At 45.2% G+C, this 18,510-nt stretch overlaps 1 protein-coding gene across 1 annotated transcript in view; it reads right to left on the bottom strand.

Annotated features, from left to right (window-relative positions):
• PIWIL4 (piwi like RNA-mediated gene silencing 4) overlaps positions 1 to 18,510 on the bottom strand; it is a 400,590-nt gene that overhangs the window by 169,547 nt on the left and 212,533 nt on the right. The window contains exon 10 of the mRNA XM_073612470.1: positions 7,842 to 7,953. Coding sequence (XP_073468571.1) covers positions 7,842 to 7,953 — 112 coding nt within the window. The remainder of the gene's footprint in view (positions 1 to 7,841; positions 7,954 to 18,510) is intronic.

The raw sequence follows: 18,510 nt of genomic DNA, 5'->3' as shown, positions 1-18,510 counted from the left end.
CAGCTACAGGCCTGATATTCCTCCACGCCTTTATCCAGACCCTTTGCCGCCATCTGTCTTTCTCAAGACCCCGAATTTTCCCTACCTCACCAAGAATCTCACACACCACCACCGAAACAGGAAGGACTTTCTGCCGAAGGGATACCTGACACCGTGCATTCCAGGTGTAATATAGGACTACTAAGCTGACTAGAAAAAGAGTGTCCAAATCAAATCCCTTGCGATTCTGCAATGCTCCATACACCCACTCAGCATAAGACATGTAAGGCAGGAAAGGAATATTCAGAGCCCTCCCCACCTTTTTATAGACTTCTATATTGAAAGGGCACTGAAGCAAGAAGTGGTCCATGGTTTCCACTTCACCCTGACACTCCACTCTTGGACAACCACCATTGTCCAAAGAGCGGCACTTCACGTTCCCCCTCACATAGAGCCTACCATGGAAAGCGAGCCAGGCCTGGTCCCTAAATTTCAAGGGAATCCGCTCAGAATTTATTAAACGTAAACCCTCCCTCATAATATGACCTGGGCAATCCCTTAAGGCCAGTGGCGCATGAAAGACAGTACCCACGATCTTCTCCCCCAGGAGTCTCCTAGGAAGGGACCTGATATCCTCTGCTGTCACATGTCACAGTTTAAGAATTTTCAGGCACAGGGCAACATAAGCCGGGAGCTTACCATGCTTGATCCTTAGGCTTTTCACTGGCCCGCCACTCTCCCAACAGCCCAGAAAAGGTCTAAACCAGATCTGGAAAATACCTACCCATCCAGACGGTCTCTCTGCTAGCATGTTACCAAAATTGTGTTTCAAAAACATCAGAGAGAAGAACACAACCGGGTTGACCATCCCTAGGCCACCCTTCCACCTAGATAGGTAAGTCACATTCCGCTTCACAAGATTCAGCCTGTTCCCCCATAAGAAACAACGATAAATCCTGGTATAGCAAGACTCTGGCAAGATGCAAACAAAGCTGACATACAAAAAGGTAGGAATCAGGTAGGTCTTAATCAAGTCCACCCTTTCCCTCAAGGAGAGCCGCCACCCTTTCCAGCATTTCACCTTGACATCAGCAGCATTCAGCCTGGCTTCCCAATTTGACTTACTGTAATCATCAGGGCCAAACTCGATGCCTAATACTTTGACTTTCTGCTGAGGCCTCGGGAAGGTGTCCGGAAGTGCAAAGCTCTCACCTCCCTCGCTCATCCAAAAAACTTCACTTTTATCACGGTTGACCTTGGAGCCTGATGCCTCGGAATACTGCTCTATAACTGAAACCACCTCCTGTGCCTCCTCTGTCCCAGAGATAAAGACAGAAACATCATCAGCATAGGCTACAACCCTCAAGGGCGGCTCACCAGTAATGCCCACCGGCACCCCGCACAACGGTCCGCTCTCTAGCCTTCTGATGAAGGGGTCGATTGCGAACATGTATAGCAAAGGGCTCAGCGGACACCCCTGGCGCACCCCCGATCCAACCCCGAAGGGCCGTCCAACCCAACCGTTAACAAGCATGAAGCTCTCTGCCTCTCTGTATAAAGTCTTAAGCCATCCAATAAACCCACCCTCCAGGCCATACTTGTCAAGGAGAAGCCAGAGGTACTCATGATTGACACGATCAAAAGCCTTCGCCTGATCCAGTGCCAGCAAATACTTTCCCCAGCCTTCAGCCCTGCAACGTTGCAGAGCCTCCCGGACAGCTAACACCGCTGAAAAAGTGCTTCTGAACTGGACCGAACAGTGCTGCTGACGAGAAAGAAATTTGTCTGCTACTGATGACAAGCGCCAGAAAATTATCTTCGCCAGAATCTTTCTATCGACATTGAGAAGGCTAATGGGGCGCCAATTCTCAATCATCGAGGGATCCTTGCCTTTTGACAACAGAATCACAGCAGATTGTCTCATGGAGGGAGGGAGCGAACCCTCCTGCAGACAGCCGTTAAATACCGCCACAAGATAAGGTACCAAGCTGGATTTGAAAATCTTATAAAATTCAGCCGTCAATCCGTCTGGCCCAGGGGTTTTCTTAATAGCCAGACCATCTATAGCTTTGACTACCTCTTCTGCTGTGATTCCCCCTGTCAAACTTGCAAGCGGAATGTTATTTCCCAGACCTGGTGTAGAATCCAGAAAACTCGACATCTTTGCCCGATCGAGGTACTTCTCCCCCAGAAGATCCACATAAAAAGACCTTGAGACCTCCAGGATCCCTGACCTGGATTTCGTCCCTTAGCCCAACAACCGTCTTAACTGCTGCGCTTTGTTTGCAGTTCTGATAAGGGTCGGGCGAGTGATATTTCCCGTAGTCCCTTTCCAGAACCAAAGAAGCGTGCCGGTCATACTGATACTTCCTAAGGAGAAGTTTCAGCTCAGAGATTGCCCCGGAATCTCCACCACTCGAGACAAGGCGATCAAGTTTTCTCCGTAGCTGCTGGTAGGCAATGTACTTACCAAGCTGTTTCCTTTTTCCTATGGCCTTGAAAAACCCACTAATCCAGCTTCTGGCAAGCTCCTACCACTCCGACTTACTGCTGCAGAAATCCAGGATGGTTACCTGAGCCTGAAAAAAATCCTCAAAAGATTGTCTTACCTCCTCGTCATCCAGCAGAGCCAAATTCATCCTCCAAATACCCTTTCCTTTAGGTGGTATATCTGAAGCATTGAGAATAACAGACAGCAAAAGGTGATCAGAAAACTCCACCATACAACACTCAGGAGCCGAAAAGGCAGAGTCCCCTTTTAAAAAAAACCTATCTATCCTGCTCTCACAACTGCCTCGCCTAAATGTGTACCCCGTGCTGTCTGGGCAACGCTTAATATGCGCATCTTCCAGACCTGCTTCCCTGGCTACCGTATTAAGAAAAACGCTATCATATCTCAGGCTGTCAGTGGAGCCTTTTCTGTCTTTGGGCCTAGTAACAGTGTTAAAATGACCTCCAAAGACAACTTGCCGAGATATAAAAAGGAAAGGCTTAATCTTTGTAAAGAGGCATTTCCTCTCCCATCTAGTCTGTGGTCCATAAATATTTATTAAACGCAGATCATGCCCCTTCACAGAGACGTCCAAGATCATACACCTTCCAATCTCTACCTCGATAACCCGCCGACACGTTACCATGCCAGTAAAAAGTACTGCAACTCTGCCGTAAGGGACCAGAAAGAGGGCCCACGCCTCCACTCCCTCTTTGCCAGGTGGACATCGGCAAGTCTATTTAGCTGGGTCTCTTGCAAAAATAAAATATCAGCATCCATCTCGCTGAGCAAAAATAAGGCCATATTACGAGCCCTTACAGATTTTATGCTGGCAACATTAATCGTTGCCAACTTTATGGGAGTGGGAACTGCCATCAGGATGATTGAGGTAGGCTTTTCTTAGCCTGAGCTCCCTCCCCCCCTTACTGGAGACCTTGACCTCTTTAGAGAACACTCTACCTCATCTTCCTCCATCTGAGACACGGAATTAGAAGACTCCTCCTCCCCCTCAGATATGGACCCAAACTTGTTTCCCAGCGATAGATCATCTACCTCTAAGGATGAAACCGAGGAGGCAGAGGTCAGGACTACCTTATTCCTCCTTCTCCCCACCTTGGTCCACTCTCCCTCCTCTCCTGAAACATTACCCTGAAAGACCTCATCTACATTATTAGCAGTGGCAACTTCCCCCTTCTTCACCTTAGAACCTCCACTAGAGGTTTTACGCTGCCTTAGGGAAGGCCCTGATGAAGCTGCCACCTCAGATCTGCACGAATCTGCCCCTTTGGCAGCCCTCAGCCAATCTGGATGACTTATTTACTTTTGGAACACTGGGCACTTGAAACACTGGGGAAGAACACACAACAGAAGTAGACACAGACACAGTAGGGAGCACAGACTGGGGAGCAGACACAGTAAGGATCACACCTTCAGGCTGGGAAACTGACACCTGGGGGGGGGGGGTCCTCAGGACTAGCTGAAACAGCTCCACCAACCCCTTGCTGCCCCCCACGTTCCTCCTCCTCCATCCTAAGAAGTTCTTCCACCACCTCTGGCTGATTATGGAGGGCTTCAGGGCAAAGACTATAGGGGTGACCTAACTTGTTACAAAGATTACAACGAATACTATTGCAGTCTTTTGCAACATGCCCTGAGCCCTGACAGAGGGAACATTTCTGCACAGAACATGAGCTTGAAAAATGCCCCTTTTCACCACAGCGATGACACAACTTTGGTTGCCCTGCATAAAAAGTAATAATTCCGTCACGACCTATAAAGGCAGACGAAGGGATGTGCTTAACAACATTACCCGTGACATGCAGTTTTACCGACACCGTCCATCCTCCTGTCCAAATCCCCCTATCATCTACAACTTTCCTCAATGGAGCTTGGACATCAGCATATCTCCTCAACCACACCACCAGATCCGCAGCAGGAATGGACTCATTGCATACTAGAATGGTGACGTTCTTATATAATGGCTGGCGAGAGATTATTTTGGGTGACAAACATGCCCATTTTGGGGACTCCTTCCACCTCTGCTCATACCTCTCCCAAAAGACATCTAATCCTTCCGCCTCTCCGACAAAGGAGAGGTCATACTCATATGACCCAACTGGGCTGATAAGGGCAAAAATCTCCTCCGCTTTAAAACCCATCCCCAGAATACGGTCCACCACATCTCTCCTATTTGGGGGGGCCTTCTCCAGTCCACCTCAATTGGACCACATTGCTGCGTTTAAAGGAGCTACCAGATGGTGTCAGATTGGCCTGACCTTCACTCACATCAGTCCTAGTGACCGCAGAATAACTGGCCCTACTCACCCTTGGGACAGGTGCAGCCACCGCTGCAGCATAGGAAATAACTGCACTCCTTGCAACATCCCGCACATCACTTTTAGTTACAGACCCCTCTTTAGATAAGTTAGAAACAACATTATCATCAACAGATGGAACAGAGACTTCTGACACAGAAATATCATCTACATTACCCTTGGTAATTCTTACTTCATTACCAGTAACTAAAGAGTTACTAACAGCGGAGATGTCTTTATCAGCACTCTTCACAGCAGAGTCTGCACACCCCTCACTGGCTCTCTGTACACAGGTGGTAGTCTCAGCCAGGAGATGAGCTTGCTCTCCACAGCACCATCTATAGGAACTACATCTCCATTATGTTGTATAGGCAAATCTTTAACAAAAACGGCTTTTTCAGCCAACCGATGTTTCAAAGGTTTTGGAGGTACATCACTATCCTCTTCTTCATCCTCAGATGATCCAGACACGGCAAACTTGCGACCATGCAAAGGGGATTCCATTTCTGTGATTCACTTAAGCATTCCTGCTCCCTTCACAGGCTCAGATGGATCATCTTGCTCCATAGCCTCCTGCTGCGGTGACAAGGGCACAGAACTTCCTTGGCCCAGTGGCATACTGGCAGTCAAAACACCTGACTGCTGATCACCCGCAGCCTGTGTGCCAGAGCTTTCTCCACTTTCTGCAGGCATACTGATACTTGGCTCAGAATGTAAAGATTTTCCAGCGTGCTGGCCAGAAACACAGTCCAAGCCCAAAAAAATTTTTTTGCTTTGCACTGACCTCTCTTTCTCGCACTCTGGTGATGCTTCTCCTCCACTGGACTCTATGGTCCCTCTGTGCATTGTACGGAAGCGATCATCATTGCCATATTTCTCCTTGAAAGCTCCGCTGGTTTCTTTCAATGCAGCCACCAGCAGACTCTGCTTTTCCACTTTAGCCTCCAAAGCCATTAACTCAGGCCACATCTGTCTTCTTTTGGATCTGTGAAGCTGGTCATTTGCAATTTTTTTATGTTTGAAGTCAAACTTCAACTTCGCCAGTACTTCCTCCTCCTTGGCAATTCTCGCAATCCTAGCACAAACCTTCCTTCTGTAGGCTGACAGGCTTTCACCTTTAGCTGCGCCATTTCCCAGGTCCTCAAACACTGGTATGGGAGGACCAGTACTCTGGCCATCCGGGGGATCCTCCCCTGGGTCCACCCCAGATTCCTGCATCCGCTCTGGGTATAGGGAGTAATCAAGTTCCCTGAATCAGTAGGCCTCTCTGGAGCTCAGGAGATCAGCAATAGGGCAACCACACCCTTTGCAGCTATAACAGCTTCAACTCTTCTGGGAAGGCTGTCCACAAGGTTTAGGAGTGTGTCTATGGGAATGTTTAACCATTCTTCCGGAAGCGCATTTGTGAGGTCAGGCACTGATGTGGACAAGAAGACCGGGCTCGCAGTCTGCTCTTTAATTCATCCTAAACTGTCTAAATCTTTTTCTGACACTCCTTTCTTAAGTTAAAATCAATATTTTTTGCTAGAAAATTACTTGGAACCCCCAAACATTATATATATTTTAGCAGAGACCCTAGGGAATAAAAAAGCAATTGCTGCAATATTTTATGTCACACTGTATTTGCCCAGCGGTCTTTCAAACGCAATCTTTTGGGAAAAAACACACTTCAATGAATAATAAAAAAAAAACGAAAACGCTGCGAGAATCGTGATCTATCTTCTAAGCAAAAAAATTGTGATTCTCATTTTAGCCAGAATCATGCAGCGTTGTTCTATCGGGTTCAGATCAGGACTCTGTGCAGGCCAGTCAAGTTCCTCCATCCCAAACTCGCTCATCCATGTCTTTATGGACCTTGCTTTGTGCACTGGTGTGCAGTCATTGGGTGAGTGGGAACAGGACCCAATGACTGTCCCACAAAGTTGGGAGCATGAAATTCTCCAAAATGTCTTGGTATGCTGATGTCTTAAGAGTTCCCTTCACTGGAACTAAGGGGCCAAGCCCAACTACTGAATAGCAACCCCACACCATAATCCCCCCTCCACCAAATGATTTGGAAAGCTTTATAAAAGCTTTTGCCTGGAGTTGGGCTTCACTATGCAATAACCTTGGATCCGCAAGGAGCCAGTGTAGTGTTTACTTCCTACTGCACTGGTATTAAGTTCTAAGCAACAAGTACCAAAACTGAACTGAAGACAGGTTCTTCACTGAATCAGGCAATAAATAATAATGGCCAATTTGATACAGACTCCACCTTTAGCCCAATTCTGGTAACCATCAGCTATGACAGCCTATCAGTGTAGTGAGTTAAATAAACACATGAAATTCTTCAATTAGAGCCCTTTCACACTGAAAGCACCCCGGGCGTCTGCGGTAAAGTGCCACTATTTTTAGCGGTGCTTTACCGTCATTTTAGCGGCGCTATTCGGCCAATAGCGGGGAGGTTTTAACCCCCACTAGTGGCTGAAAAAGGGTTAAAACTGCCCGCAAAACGCCGCTGCAGTGGTGCTTTGACGGTGGCGCTGCCCACTGATTTCAATTAGCAGGGGCGCTTTAGGAGAGGTGTATTCACCGCTCCTACAGCGCTGCAAAGAAGCTGCTTGCACAACTTTTTGTGACGCCCTGCCAACGCAGCGTCCCAGTGTGAAAGCATTTGGGCTTTCACACTGGGATTGCAGCTGAGGCTTTTTTCAGGCGCTTTACGGGTGATATTTTTTGCGCTAAAGCACCTGAAAAAGGTCTCCAGTGTGAAAGGGGTGTTAGTGCTGTTTTACTTGCCAAAAGATCTGTATTTCGGTCCATCCAGTTTTACCATTTAGAAGATTTACAGTAAACACATCTTGGTACACAACAAAAACCCTGTCTGGCAGAGCACTTACAGATCTTGCCCTTCCCCCAACCTGTAACTAGACAATGAAAGGAGAAAAAGCAGACTGAATAGCTCAGTAAAGGTATATCCCATTCCATTCATTAAATAAATTCCCCATTTTTATTAACAACTGCCACTAATTTCTACCATAGGATGTACACCATCATTAGACAGACTAGGCACTTACTACATTGTCTTTCATACAAATCCTCTCTGGGGGAATCACACGCCCAGTGAGTGAAATTTGCTTCTCCAATCGCATTCCCCACTTTGTCAGTTCCGCACTTGCTGCCGAACATCTGTGGAATATATAAGCAGACATTCACCAGTTTGGTTTCCTTACCGCCAGCACCAAGGTATAGGAATATATTGTGAAATTGGACCTTCAGATTTCATTAAAAAAATAAATACTGTCCCACTGCCAGCTTAGAAATGGTTTCTAAAGTGCATTGGGCATACTTTCAAAATCATCAGACAAGCAGTGAAACACATACAGTAAATCAAAACCAGAATAATGAATCAGGTAAACTTATTGATTAGACACATTCCTTTAAGATTGTTAAAGGCTGACTACTGTATAATGGCTTTGGGTCAGTTCTATTTTATTTGTTAACCATTTAAAAGAAAAACGGTTTCACCCATTTCCAGTTCAGACCATTTTTCAGCTTATAGCGCTGTTGCACTTTAACCTCCCTGGCAGTAATCCCGAGTGTGGCTCGGGGTGAATTTTCAGTACCAAAAGCAGTAACCCCGAGCCACACTTAGGATTACATCGCAGTATCCTTGTATGTTATTTAACTTTTCCCCAGGATGCTGTGATGTTCTCCCGATGTGTCCTCCGCCGGATCCTCCGCCCAATGTATTACTGTTCCGGGCTCCGTTCCCTGCGAGCGTTGCGACGCACGGGGGTGGAGCCCGGCAGCAAATTCAAAAAGTGCAAAATACAGAACACAATTCAGTACACTGTAATCTGTAAGATTACAGTACTGTATTAAATCATTTCACATCCCTTTTGTCTCTAATGCGTTGTCCAGTGCCCTGCATGCACTTTTATATTATATATACTGTTCTTTCTGCCTGGAAACTTGAAATTGTCCATAGCAACTAAACAGCGTCCCTTTACATCAAAAGCGTTTTTTGACCAGCTAGAAAACAGCGAAACAACAATTGTCCCAAACAGGAAGGGGACCAAGAGAAAGTGGGGCTCAAAGGAAAGGCAATCTGACTAAATGTATATGTTTTCAAACAAGTGTTTATTGTGGTACATAAATATAATACATGTGGATAAGAGAGCATAAACCGATGGTTACATAGCCCTGATAAAAATTGATCGGTAACTAGAAACCGATCAACACAACTACACAGACAGGGGGGACATAAAACATATAGTCAAAAACTCACAAACAAACAAAGCGTCCGGACGTCCAGGCAATTGATGTCTGCGCAGCCTACTACAATGAGGAGTGTTCAGCTATGCTGAGTAAGGTTGCTAAGCAGATATCAATCCCCCCCCGGGGGGTGGCTCAAACCAGGGTAGATGGGGGGGGAGGGAAAGGGGGAAAAAAAAAAAAAAAAAGGAGGGGGGGGAGAAGGAGTGGAAAAAGAGAATGGGGTAGGGTAGAAGAGAGAGTAAAAAGCCGTGGAGTGGGGCGCTGATGTAGGCCCTAATAGTCAGGCTCCAATCAACCAGTAGATGGGGGATATGTGGCCATAGATGTATGAAGGTGGAGCAGGAGTAGCAAAAAGTCCAAGGAAATATGTGACAAAATGCTTCAATGAGCAAGATGGTACTCTGGATGTGACCAGGTAAGTACTAGTACGGTAAATGGAACAGTGGCTGGCGTATTGTATGATGAGCAGAAGCATACAGTAAAAAACAGCGATAGTAAATAAGAATCACTTGCAGAATTGAGCAATAGTGATTTGTGGGGAAATTCGTCATCAAACACTGAAAGTAACGACAGCGCCTATTCTGCGGCTGAGCAAATTTCTCAATTTCTGTGTTTTTGATTTGATTACATGATTGCATACATTTTATTATTATTATATTTGATTATTATTTATAGTTATTTATTATATTATAATTTATGATTTTGTGTTTCAAACTTTATCATACATGGGAAGACTCTTGTTTGGACAGATTTAAGTGTTATTCCTAAGAATTACAGGCCTACAATATAAAATGCCAAATTTCATGCAAAACAATGTACCACTTAGAGACACAAAAATCTGACATAATCATAGCGCCAGGGAGGTTAAATGTCAATCAAGTCATGCAAAACTGTACCAAGATAAATTTTATACTATTAAATTTTCTTCTGACGGTATTTAATCACCAGTGGGATTTTTAATTTGTACTACCCATGTTCCCCGAAATCAAGTCCAGGTCTTATATTAATTTTGGCTACAAAAAACACATTAGGCTTATTTACAGGGGATGTCTTATTTATATACGGTATGTACAATAATCTACATTTATTCAAATGTAGTCATGTCATTGTGACGATCTTAAAGTGGTTGTAACCCTAAAACAAATAAAAAAATATCCTGATCTACGGCCCTCCAGCTGTTGCAGAACTACACGTTCCATGAGGCATTGTAAAACTCTGACATTTACAAACATGACTAAGCATGATGGGAATTGTAGTTCCTGAACAACTGGAGGGCCATAGTTCGGAGGCCCCTGCTTTAAAGCATGATAGCCAGCACAGTGCTATGTTCTAAAAAACCTGGAAAAAAACAATAAAATGTTTTAAAAAAAAGTTCCAGTGTCCCCTGTCTTCTCTCCACCTGTTAGTTCAGGAGTCAGCATTATGACATTCTGTAATCCCCAAAATAAACCTTGGTTAAAATCATTGTAAAATTATGTAATTTGTTTTGTAAAAAGATTATATAATATGCAGTGTGTCAGCTTTTGTAACTTTATTGTGGAAAATACCTTATTTACTCATGTGACCCGCTGGAGCTCTTCCCTGCTCCAAGCACTGACATCAGACGGGAGGAGAGAAGATCTCCAAGGGATCCGGTGAGCGCCCAGCGGCGATATAAATAAGGTATTTTTCACAATAAAGTTACAAAAGGAGATACACTGGACATTATATAATCTTTTTTACAAAACGGATTACATGTTTTTACAAAGACTTTAACTAGGGCTTATTTTTGGGGTAGGGCTTATATTACAGCTATCCCCGAAAATAACGGTAGGTCTTATTTTTGGGGTAGGTCTTATTTTTGGGGAAAGCAGAATATAAAAGAAAAGAGACCGAATATTTTGAAAAAAAAAATATATATATATATATTTTTCGTTTCTGTAATTTAACCTTGCAAATAAATAATCGTTCTTCATAAATGTCTGTAAAAATGTATTTGCTCCATTTCTTTGGTGAAAAAAAATTGTGTATATTATTTATTCTGTGTGAAAGTTATAACTATGGTACTGTATATATATTTTAACCACTTCAATACCGGGCACTTATACACCTTCCTGCCCAGGCCAATTTTCAGCTTTCAGCGCTGTCGCACTTTGAATGACAATTGCGCGGTCATGCTACACTGTACCGAAACTAAACTTTTATCATTCTGTTCCCATAAATAGAGCTTTCTTTTGGTGGTATTTGATCACCTCTGGGATTTTTATTTTCTGCTAAACAAATAAAAAAAAGACCAAAATTTTTGAAAAAAAATGTTTTTTTTTGTTTCTGTTACAAAACTTTGTAAATAAGTAAGTTTTCTCCTTCACTGATGGGGCTGCACTGATGGACACTGATAAGACGGCACTGATGGGCACTAATATGCGGCACTGATATGCAGCACTGATGGGTACACATAGTTGGCACTGATGGGCACTGAAAGGCGGCACGAATGGGCACTGATAGGCGGCACGGATGGGCACTGATAGGCGGCACTGATAGGTGGCACGGATGGGCATGGAAGGGTACTGATAGGTGGCACGGATGTACAGTATTTGATGGTACGGATGGATGCCAATCAGTGCCAAACAATAATGCCTGCCATTCAGTGATGCCCATTGTGGGCACTGATTGGCATCCATTGTGGGCACTAATTGCATCCCTGGTGGTCTAGGGTGGCATACCTGGTGGTGACATTCCTGGTGGTCCTAGTGGCGTCCCTGGTGGTCCTAGTGGCATCCCTGGTGGTCCAGTGTGGGCATCCTCGGGGGGGGGGGCTGTGCTGATCATCAATCAGCACAGACCCCCCCGTGAGAGGAGCAGCCGATCGGCTCACCTCTACTCACGTCTGACAGACGCGAGTGAGGAAAAGCCGATCAACGGCTCTTCCTGTTTACACTGTGATCAGCTGTGATTGGACACGGCTGATCACATGGTAAAGAGTCTCCATCAGAGACTCTTTACCGAGATCGGTGTAGTGGTGTGTCAAACTGACACACCACACCACCGATCACCCGGGTAGCGCGCACCCACGGTGCGTGGCGGCTGTTATCCTGCTGGACGTAATATGAAGTCCGGCCAGGATACTGAAACCACTTTGCCGCCATCATTTTGCTATAGGGCGGCTGGCAAGTGGTTAAAATTGATCAGTTCTGATGTATTGACTGCCTATCTTATTTCGTGGGGACCTAAAATGTCAGAACAGTACAAATACCCCCAAAATGACCCATTTTTGGAAAGAAGATAGACCAAGGTATTTAGTAAGAGGCATGGTGAGTTTTTTTTAAGTTGAAATTTTTCGTCACAATTTTTTGGAAGAGGAAACAAAATAAATACTGTTTTTGTTTCCACAAAGTTGTCATTTTAACAAGTTTTTACTCACACACTGCATAAGCACACTTACTATATTACACCTCAAAACACATTCTACTACTCCTCCCAAGCATGGAGATAACATGCGTGAGAATTTTCACAGCCTAGATCAGTGATGGCGAACCTTGGCACCCCAGATGTTTTGGAACTACATTTCCCATGATGCTCATACACTCTGCAGTGTAGTTGAGCATTATGGGAAATGTAGTTCCAAAACATCTTGAGTGCCAAGGTTTGCCATCACTGGCCTAGATGTATAGAGGGACCCAAAATCCAAGGAGCGCCTTTGGGTTTTTAAGTAATATAAATTATGCATCTAATTTCCTGATTTACTAATTATCTATCATATGTCCCTGAAGTGCCTGGGCAGAAGAAATAGCCATACAATGAAACACATTTTGGAAAGCAAACACCCCAAGGTATTTTCTGAAAGGCATAGCAATGTTTTTGAAAATGCCATTTTTTGCCACAAGTTTTTGGAAAATGCAGGAAGGAAAGAGGATGTGGGACAACTATCATACATAAAGCATGTTTCATTAGGACGTGCACTACTGGTTTCACACTTTTCCATGTCTTTAACCACTTGCTTACTGGGCACTTAAACCCCCCTCCTGTCCAGACTAATTTTCAGCTTTCAGTGCTCTCACATTTTGAATGAAAATTACTCAGTCATGCAACACTGTACCCAAACGATTTTTTTGTCCTTTTTTTTCATACAAATAGAGTTTTCTTTTGGTGGTATTTGATCACCTCTGGGTTTTTTATTTTTTGCACTATAAATAAAAAAAGAAAATTTTGAAAAAAAAACACATTTTTCTTAATTTCTGTGATAAAATTTTGCAAATTTCCTCACACATGGCATAAACATACCACAAATGACACCCCAAAATATATTCTGCTACTCCTCCTGAGTATTACGATACCCCATGTGTGGGACTTTTTCACTGACTGGCCACATACAGAGGCCCAACATGCAGAGAGCACTATCAGGTGTTCTAGGAGCAAAAACCACCTCAACCACCTATTACACTTTTGAAGGCCCTGGAGCACCAGGACAATGGAAACACCCACAAAATGACCCCATTTTGGAAAGCTAACACCCCAACGTATAATCTAGGAGACATAATGAGTCTTTCGAACGGTTAATTTTTTTCCAGAAGTTTTTGGAAAATGTGGAAAAAAAATGAAAATGATTTTTTTTTACACAAAGTTGTCCGTTTATAAGATATTTCCAACACATAGCATTTAGATAGCAAAAATGACACCCCAAAATACATTCTGCTACTCCTCCTGAGTATTACGATACCACATGTGTGGGACTTTTTCACTGCCTGGCCACATACAGAGGCCCAACATGCAGGGGGCACCATCAGGTGTTCTAGGAGCAAAAATTACACATCTCATTTCTTAAAGGAACACCGTCAGATGTTCCAGGGACACATAGCATGCACATACCAAGAATTACACCCCAAAATATATTATGCTGAGCAAAGCGTAAACAAAAGATTACCTGTGGTTGTAGTAGCGCAGTTGTACACAGGAGGATAGCACTGTTCTAGGCAGCAGGCAGGGACTTGGTCAGAAACGGCAAACACAATTGTCCAGGCAGCAGGCAGGGATACTGTCCATATAAAGTCCAGGGTCAGTGAAGGCAGATATTGTCAGCAGTGCCAAAAATATTGGTCCTGGTAGTAGGCAGGAACATGTTGTGTGGTCAGTGCGACAGGCAGAGACATAATGGCAGTAAGTCCTACAGGCAGCAGGTAGAAGTAGGGACTCGTTCAGGACAGCATGGGGACAGGGGTAGAGGCTTCTCCCACCCAAATCTCTTTGAAGCCTCCGAGTCTCCAGATCCTAATCTAAGAATGAGAAAACAAATAAAATTGTTTTCTTCATTCAGAAAAACAATTCTGGAGCCCCTCACATATGTGAGACCCCTGTGTTGAATCCCACTAGTCCAGTAGCAGGGTACAAGATCAGTCCATGAGGCAGGCAAAAAACATGGTCAAACAGTCCAAGTTCAGTTCCACATCAGGCAGAGGTATGTACAGAATCGTTAGGCAGAAGCATGGTCAAACAGTCCAGGGTCAGTTCCAGATCAGGCAGAGGTATGTACAGAATCGTTAGGCAGAAGCATGGTCGAATAACAGTCCAGAGTCAGTTCCAGATGAGCCAGAGGTATGTACAGAATCGTCAGACAGAAGTGTGGTTGAATAACAAGCCAGGGTCAGTTGCAGAGCAGGCAGTGGCATAAGGGGTGTGAAGGTGTGTGAAGGCAGGAACCGAGGATTACGTTTACCATACTTCACTAATAATTTAGTGAAGTATGGTAACGGCGAAAACATTCACCAATGCAGAGGTCTGGTTCAGAAGGACATTGGGCACAGTAATAAGATCTGTCTCTTCTGACTCCTGCTCTGGTACACACCTTACATTTTTTTTTACGTCGTTGGCCTGTTGGTCTGGGAGGGAGTTTATCTGGAAAGTGGCGTTTGGAGAGTCAAATAAGAACATCTGATCGGATGTTTTCTGGTGGGCCGTTCGGGATTATAAGGGCAGTGAAAACTTCCTCCTAGTAGCCAAGGAAGCGTTTGGGGTTTTGGGTGGAGTTGCTGTAAATGATATATGTGTTGTATATGGCCAATTGAAAAAAATAAATTGCGACTTTTTTATACCAATGGTATGTCCGTCTTGTGGCAAGGTATGGTTCCAGCATTTGGTCATTGAAGTCGATTTCCCCCATGAACATATATTCATAGATGCATTTTTGTATGGGGCCATTCCTTCTGGGGATTTCCACGAAGGTATCATTGTGGATCGAAGACAACATGTAGACATCCCTTCTGTCCCTCCACCTCACTGCTAAAATCTACTTGTTTCGCAGACTTTCCGTTTCTCCTTTTCTCAACTTCTTATTAACAAGACTTTGAGGAGAGCCCTTCCGTTTTTTTTTTACCGTGCCACATGCTGGTGTCTTCTTCCAGGGAAGGTTGTGGAACAGGGGCAGAGATGTGTAGAAGTTTTCTACGTATAAATGGTAGCCTTTCTCCAGTAGGGGGTATATGAGGTCCCAAACAATTTTCCCGCTTGATCCCAAGTAGGCTGGGCAATTAGGGGGTTGCAGCTGGGTGTCCTTCCCTTCGTACACTTTGAAGGCATATATGTACCCTGTGACTCGGTCACATAATTTGTATACCTTCACCCCATAGCGGTCCTTTTGCTGGGAATAAATTGTTTGATTTAAAGCCTGCCACTAAATTTAACAAGGAACTCATCCACACATGTGTTGGTCCGGGGTAAACAGCTGGGGGAATACTTCAGAAAAATAATTTAGAAGTGGCCGCATTTTGAAAAGCCTGTCATAATTTGGGTCATTTCGGGGAGGGCACTGGGTATTGTCATTGAAATGGAGGAACCTCATTATCATTTGGTATCTGGTTCTGGGCATTACCTTGGAGAAGATTGGCATGTGGTGGATGGGGTGGGTTGACCAATAGGAATTCAAAGTGTTTTTTTTTTTTGGTGAGTCCCATGCAAAATGTGAGGCATAAAAAAGCCTTCAACTCCTCCACCGTTAGGTCTCTCCACTCGTAGGGACGGGCATAATAGGACGTTGGATTACTTAAAATAAATTGCTGTGCATAAAGTTGCACTGGGCCACAATTGTTGATAGCATGTCCTCGGTAAAAATTAAATTAAAAAAATTGATTGGGGAAAAATCCTCCATGTCCAGCTGGACTCCTGGCTGGGCAGTGAAAGGGGGAATGTTGGCTTCTCCTGAATTAGGAGGAAGCCACAAGGGGTTCTGGAGGGCATAGGGAAGACTGGCATGGGTCCTTGGCCTTTCTTGCCGAGGTACTGCGATGCTGGTGGATGGCACTGCAGTGCTGGTGGATGGGACTGCCTCCTCACCAGAACGCCTTCGTTTGGCGGGCCGAATATCTTCCTCCTCTAAATCACTCAGTGTTCCACTACTGAGGACTGGCTCATAATTTATGTCCGACTCAGAATCTGAGTTTGAAATTGAATCTGAAAAAGACAGCTCCCCGTTGCTCCCATCGGCCTGGGAAAGTATTTGGTACGCCTCCTTGGCGGAAAAGACTCTTTTGGACATGGTTGCTGGTGGTGATACGACTACACAGGTACTGATGGGCACTGATGAGGCGGCACTGATGAGCACAGATAGGCACTGAGGTGGCACAGAGGGGCACTGATGAAGCTGCACAGACTGACACTGATTGATTGCACAGATGTGCACTAATGAGGCGGCACAGATGGGCACTGATTTATGGCACAGATATACACTGATGAGGTGGCACAGATGGGCACCGATGAGGTGGCACAGATGGGCACTGATGAGGCAGAACAGATGGGCACTGATGAGGCGGAACAGATGGGCACTGATGAGGCGGAACAGATGTGCACTGATTGATTGCAGATGTGCACTGATGAGGTGGCACACATGTGCACTGATGAGGTGGCACAGATGGGCACTGATAAGGCGGCACAGATTGGCACTGATGAAGCTGCATAGATGAGCACTGATTTCATAGATGTGCACTAATGAGGCAGTACAGATTGGCACTGATTTATGGCACAGATATGCACTGATGAGGTGGCACCGATGGGCACTGATGAGGTGGCACAGATGGGCACTGATGAAGCAGAACAGATGTGCACTGATTGATTGCACAGATGTGCACTGATGAGATGGCACAGATGTGCACTGATGAGGTGGCACAGATGGGCACTGATAAGGCGGCACAGATGGGCACTGATAAGGCGGCACAGATGGGCACTGATGAGGCGGCACAGATGTGCACTAATGAGGTGGCACAGATGGGCATTGATTGGCACAGGTGGGCACCAATGAGGTGGCACAGGTGGGCACCGATGAGGTGGCACAGGTGGGCACTGATGAGGTGGCACAGATGTGCACTGATTACAAAGGAGTGCACAGATGGACACTGATCACCGATGGCACAGTTGGGCACAGACTGGCACAGATCCCAAATAGGCACTGTACTGAATAGGCACTGTACTGGGGCACTGTTTATAACTGTAGATGTGTTTTTTCACTCACTAGCACAGATCGCTGTGTGAGGAGAGAGAGACGGCAATGAGAGACGATCTCATATGTTTACGATTGAGATCATCTCTCATTGGCCACACTGATCGGATGATTGGATTGGACATTTACAGCGATCTGTGACTGGCTGTGTTCAAGGGACACGGCCAGCACAGAATTTCCCGGAAATTGAGGTCCGCGCTGTAGCCATCATTCTGCTAAGGCCCGGACCTCAAGTGGTTAAAGCAAAAATTTGCTTTTATAGTATTTTTATAAAGTTTTGTACATTTACTCTTTTACATAATCAGAATTGTTTTTATCTTCTCTGACCTGGGGAATTGTTAGCTCAGTGGTAGATGCCTTGTTTAGTGAATGTCATGTCAGAAGGAACTGCGTTTAAGGACCTGGTAACCCACTTTTATATAAACAGCAGAAAACAAAAGAAAAGTATAGCATAAAGTTTCCCACACAGGGGTTCTTCTCCAGCAAAATATCAATCCTGGAAAATGCCTAGCCACCTGGTTCTCTGGTCAGCAGTACCCTTGCTCTGTTTTGGTCTCCCAGACCTCTGGCTATTCAGGCTCCCTCAGCCTAGGTGACAACACCTTGCTGTTCAGGCCCCATGTGGCCTCTTGATGGGCTTTTCCCAGTACCTCAGGCTTACTTCCTCCAGAGATTTCTGGATTCCTCCCAGCCCCCTGGACTCACTGGCCTCCTCAGCTCCCTTACCCTCTTTTGGTCTCCCAGACTCTTGTAGTTGGCTAGACTTTCCCAGTCCTTGGACAAGAAATCCCCCCCCCCCCCCCACAAAGGTTACAGTCTCCAACAGGAATGCCTGGATCTTCTGACAGGGCTCCGTCTTCAAACAGCAGTAACTGCTCCAACTCCCGTCCACCTGCACCTCTCAGCAGACCTTCATTATAAGGACTGTGTGCACCTGGGCACACACGGTGCTGGTTGCCCACTGTGGGCTGAAGATTTCTTCCCTCCCAAGTCACTTTTAAATC

The sequence above is a fragment of the Aquarana catesbeiana genome, linkage group LG02 (genome assembly GCF_042186555.1).
Source record: "Aquarana catesbeiana isolate 2022-GZ linkage group LG02, ASM4218655v1, whole genome shotgun sequence".
Classification (NCBI taxonomy): domain Eukaryota; kingdom Metazoa; phylum Chordata; class Amphibia; order Anura; family Ranidae; genus Aquarana; species Aquarana catesbeiana.
This window is presented reverse-complemented; position numbering and strand designations above follow the sequence as displayed.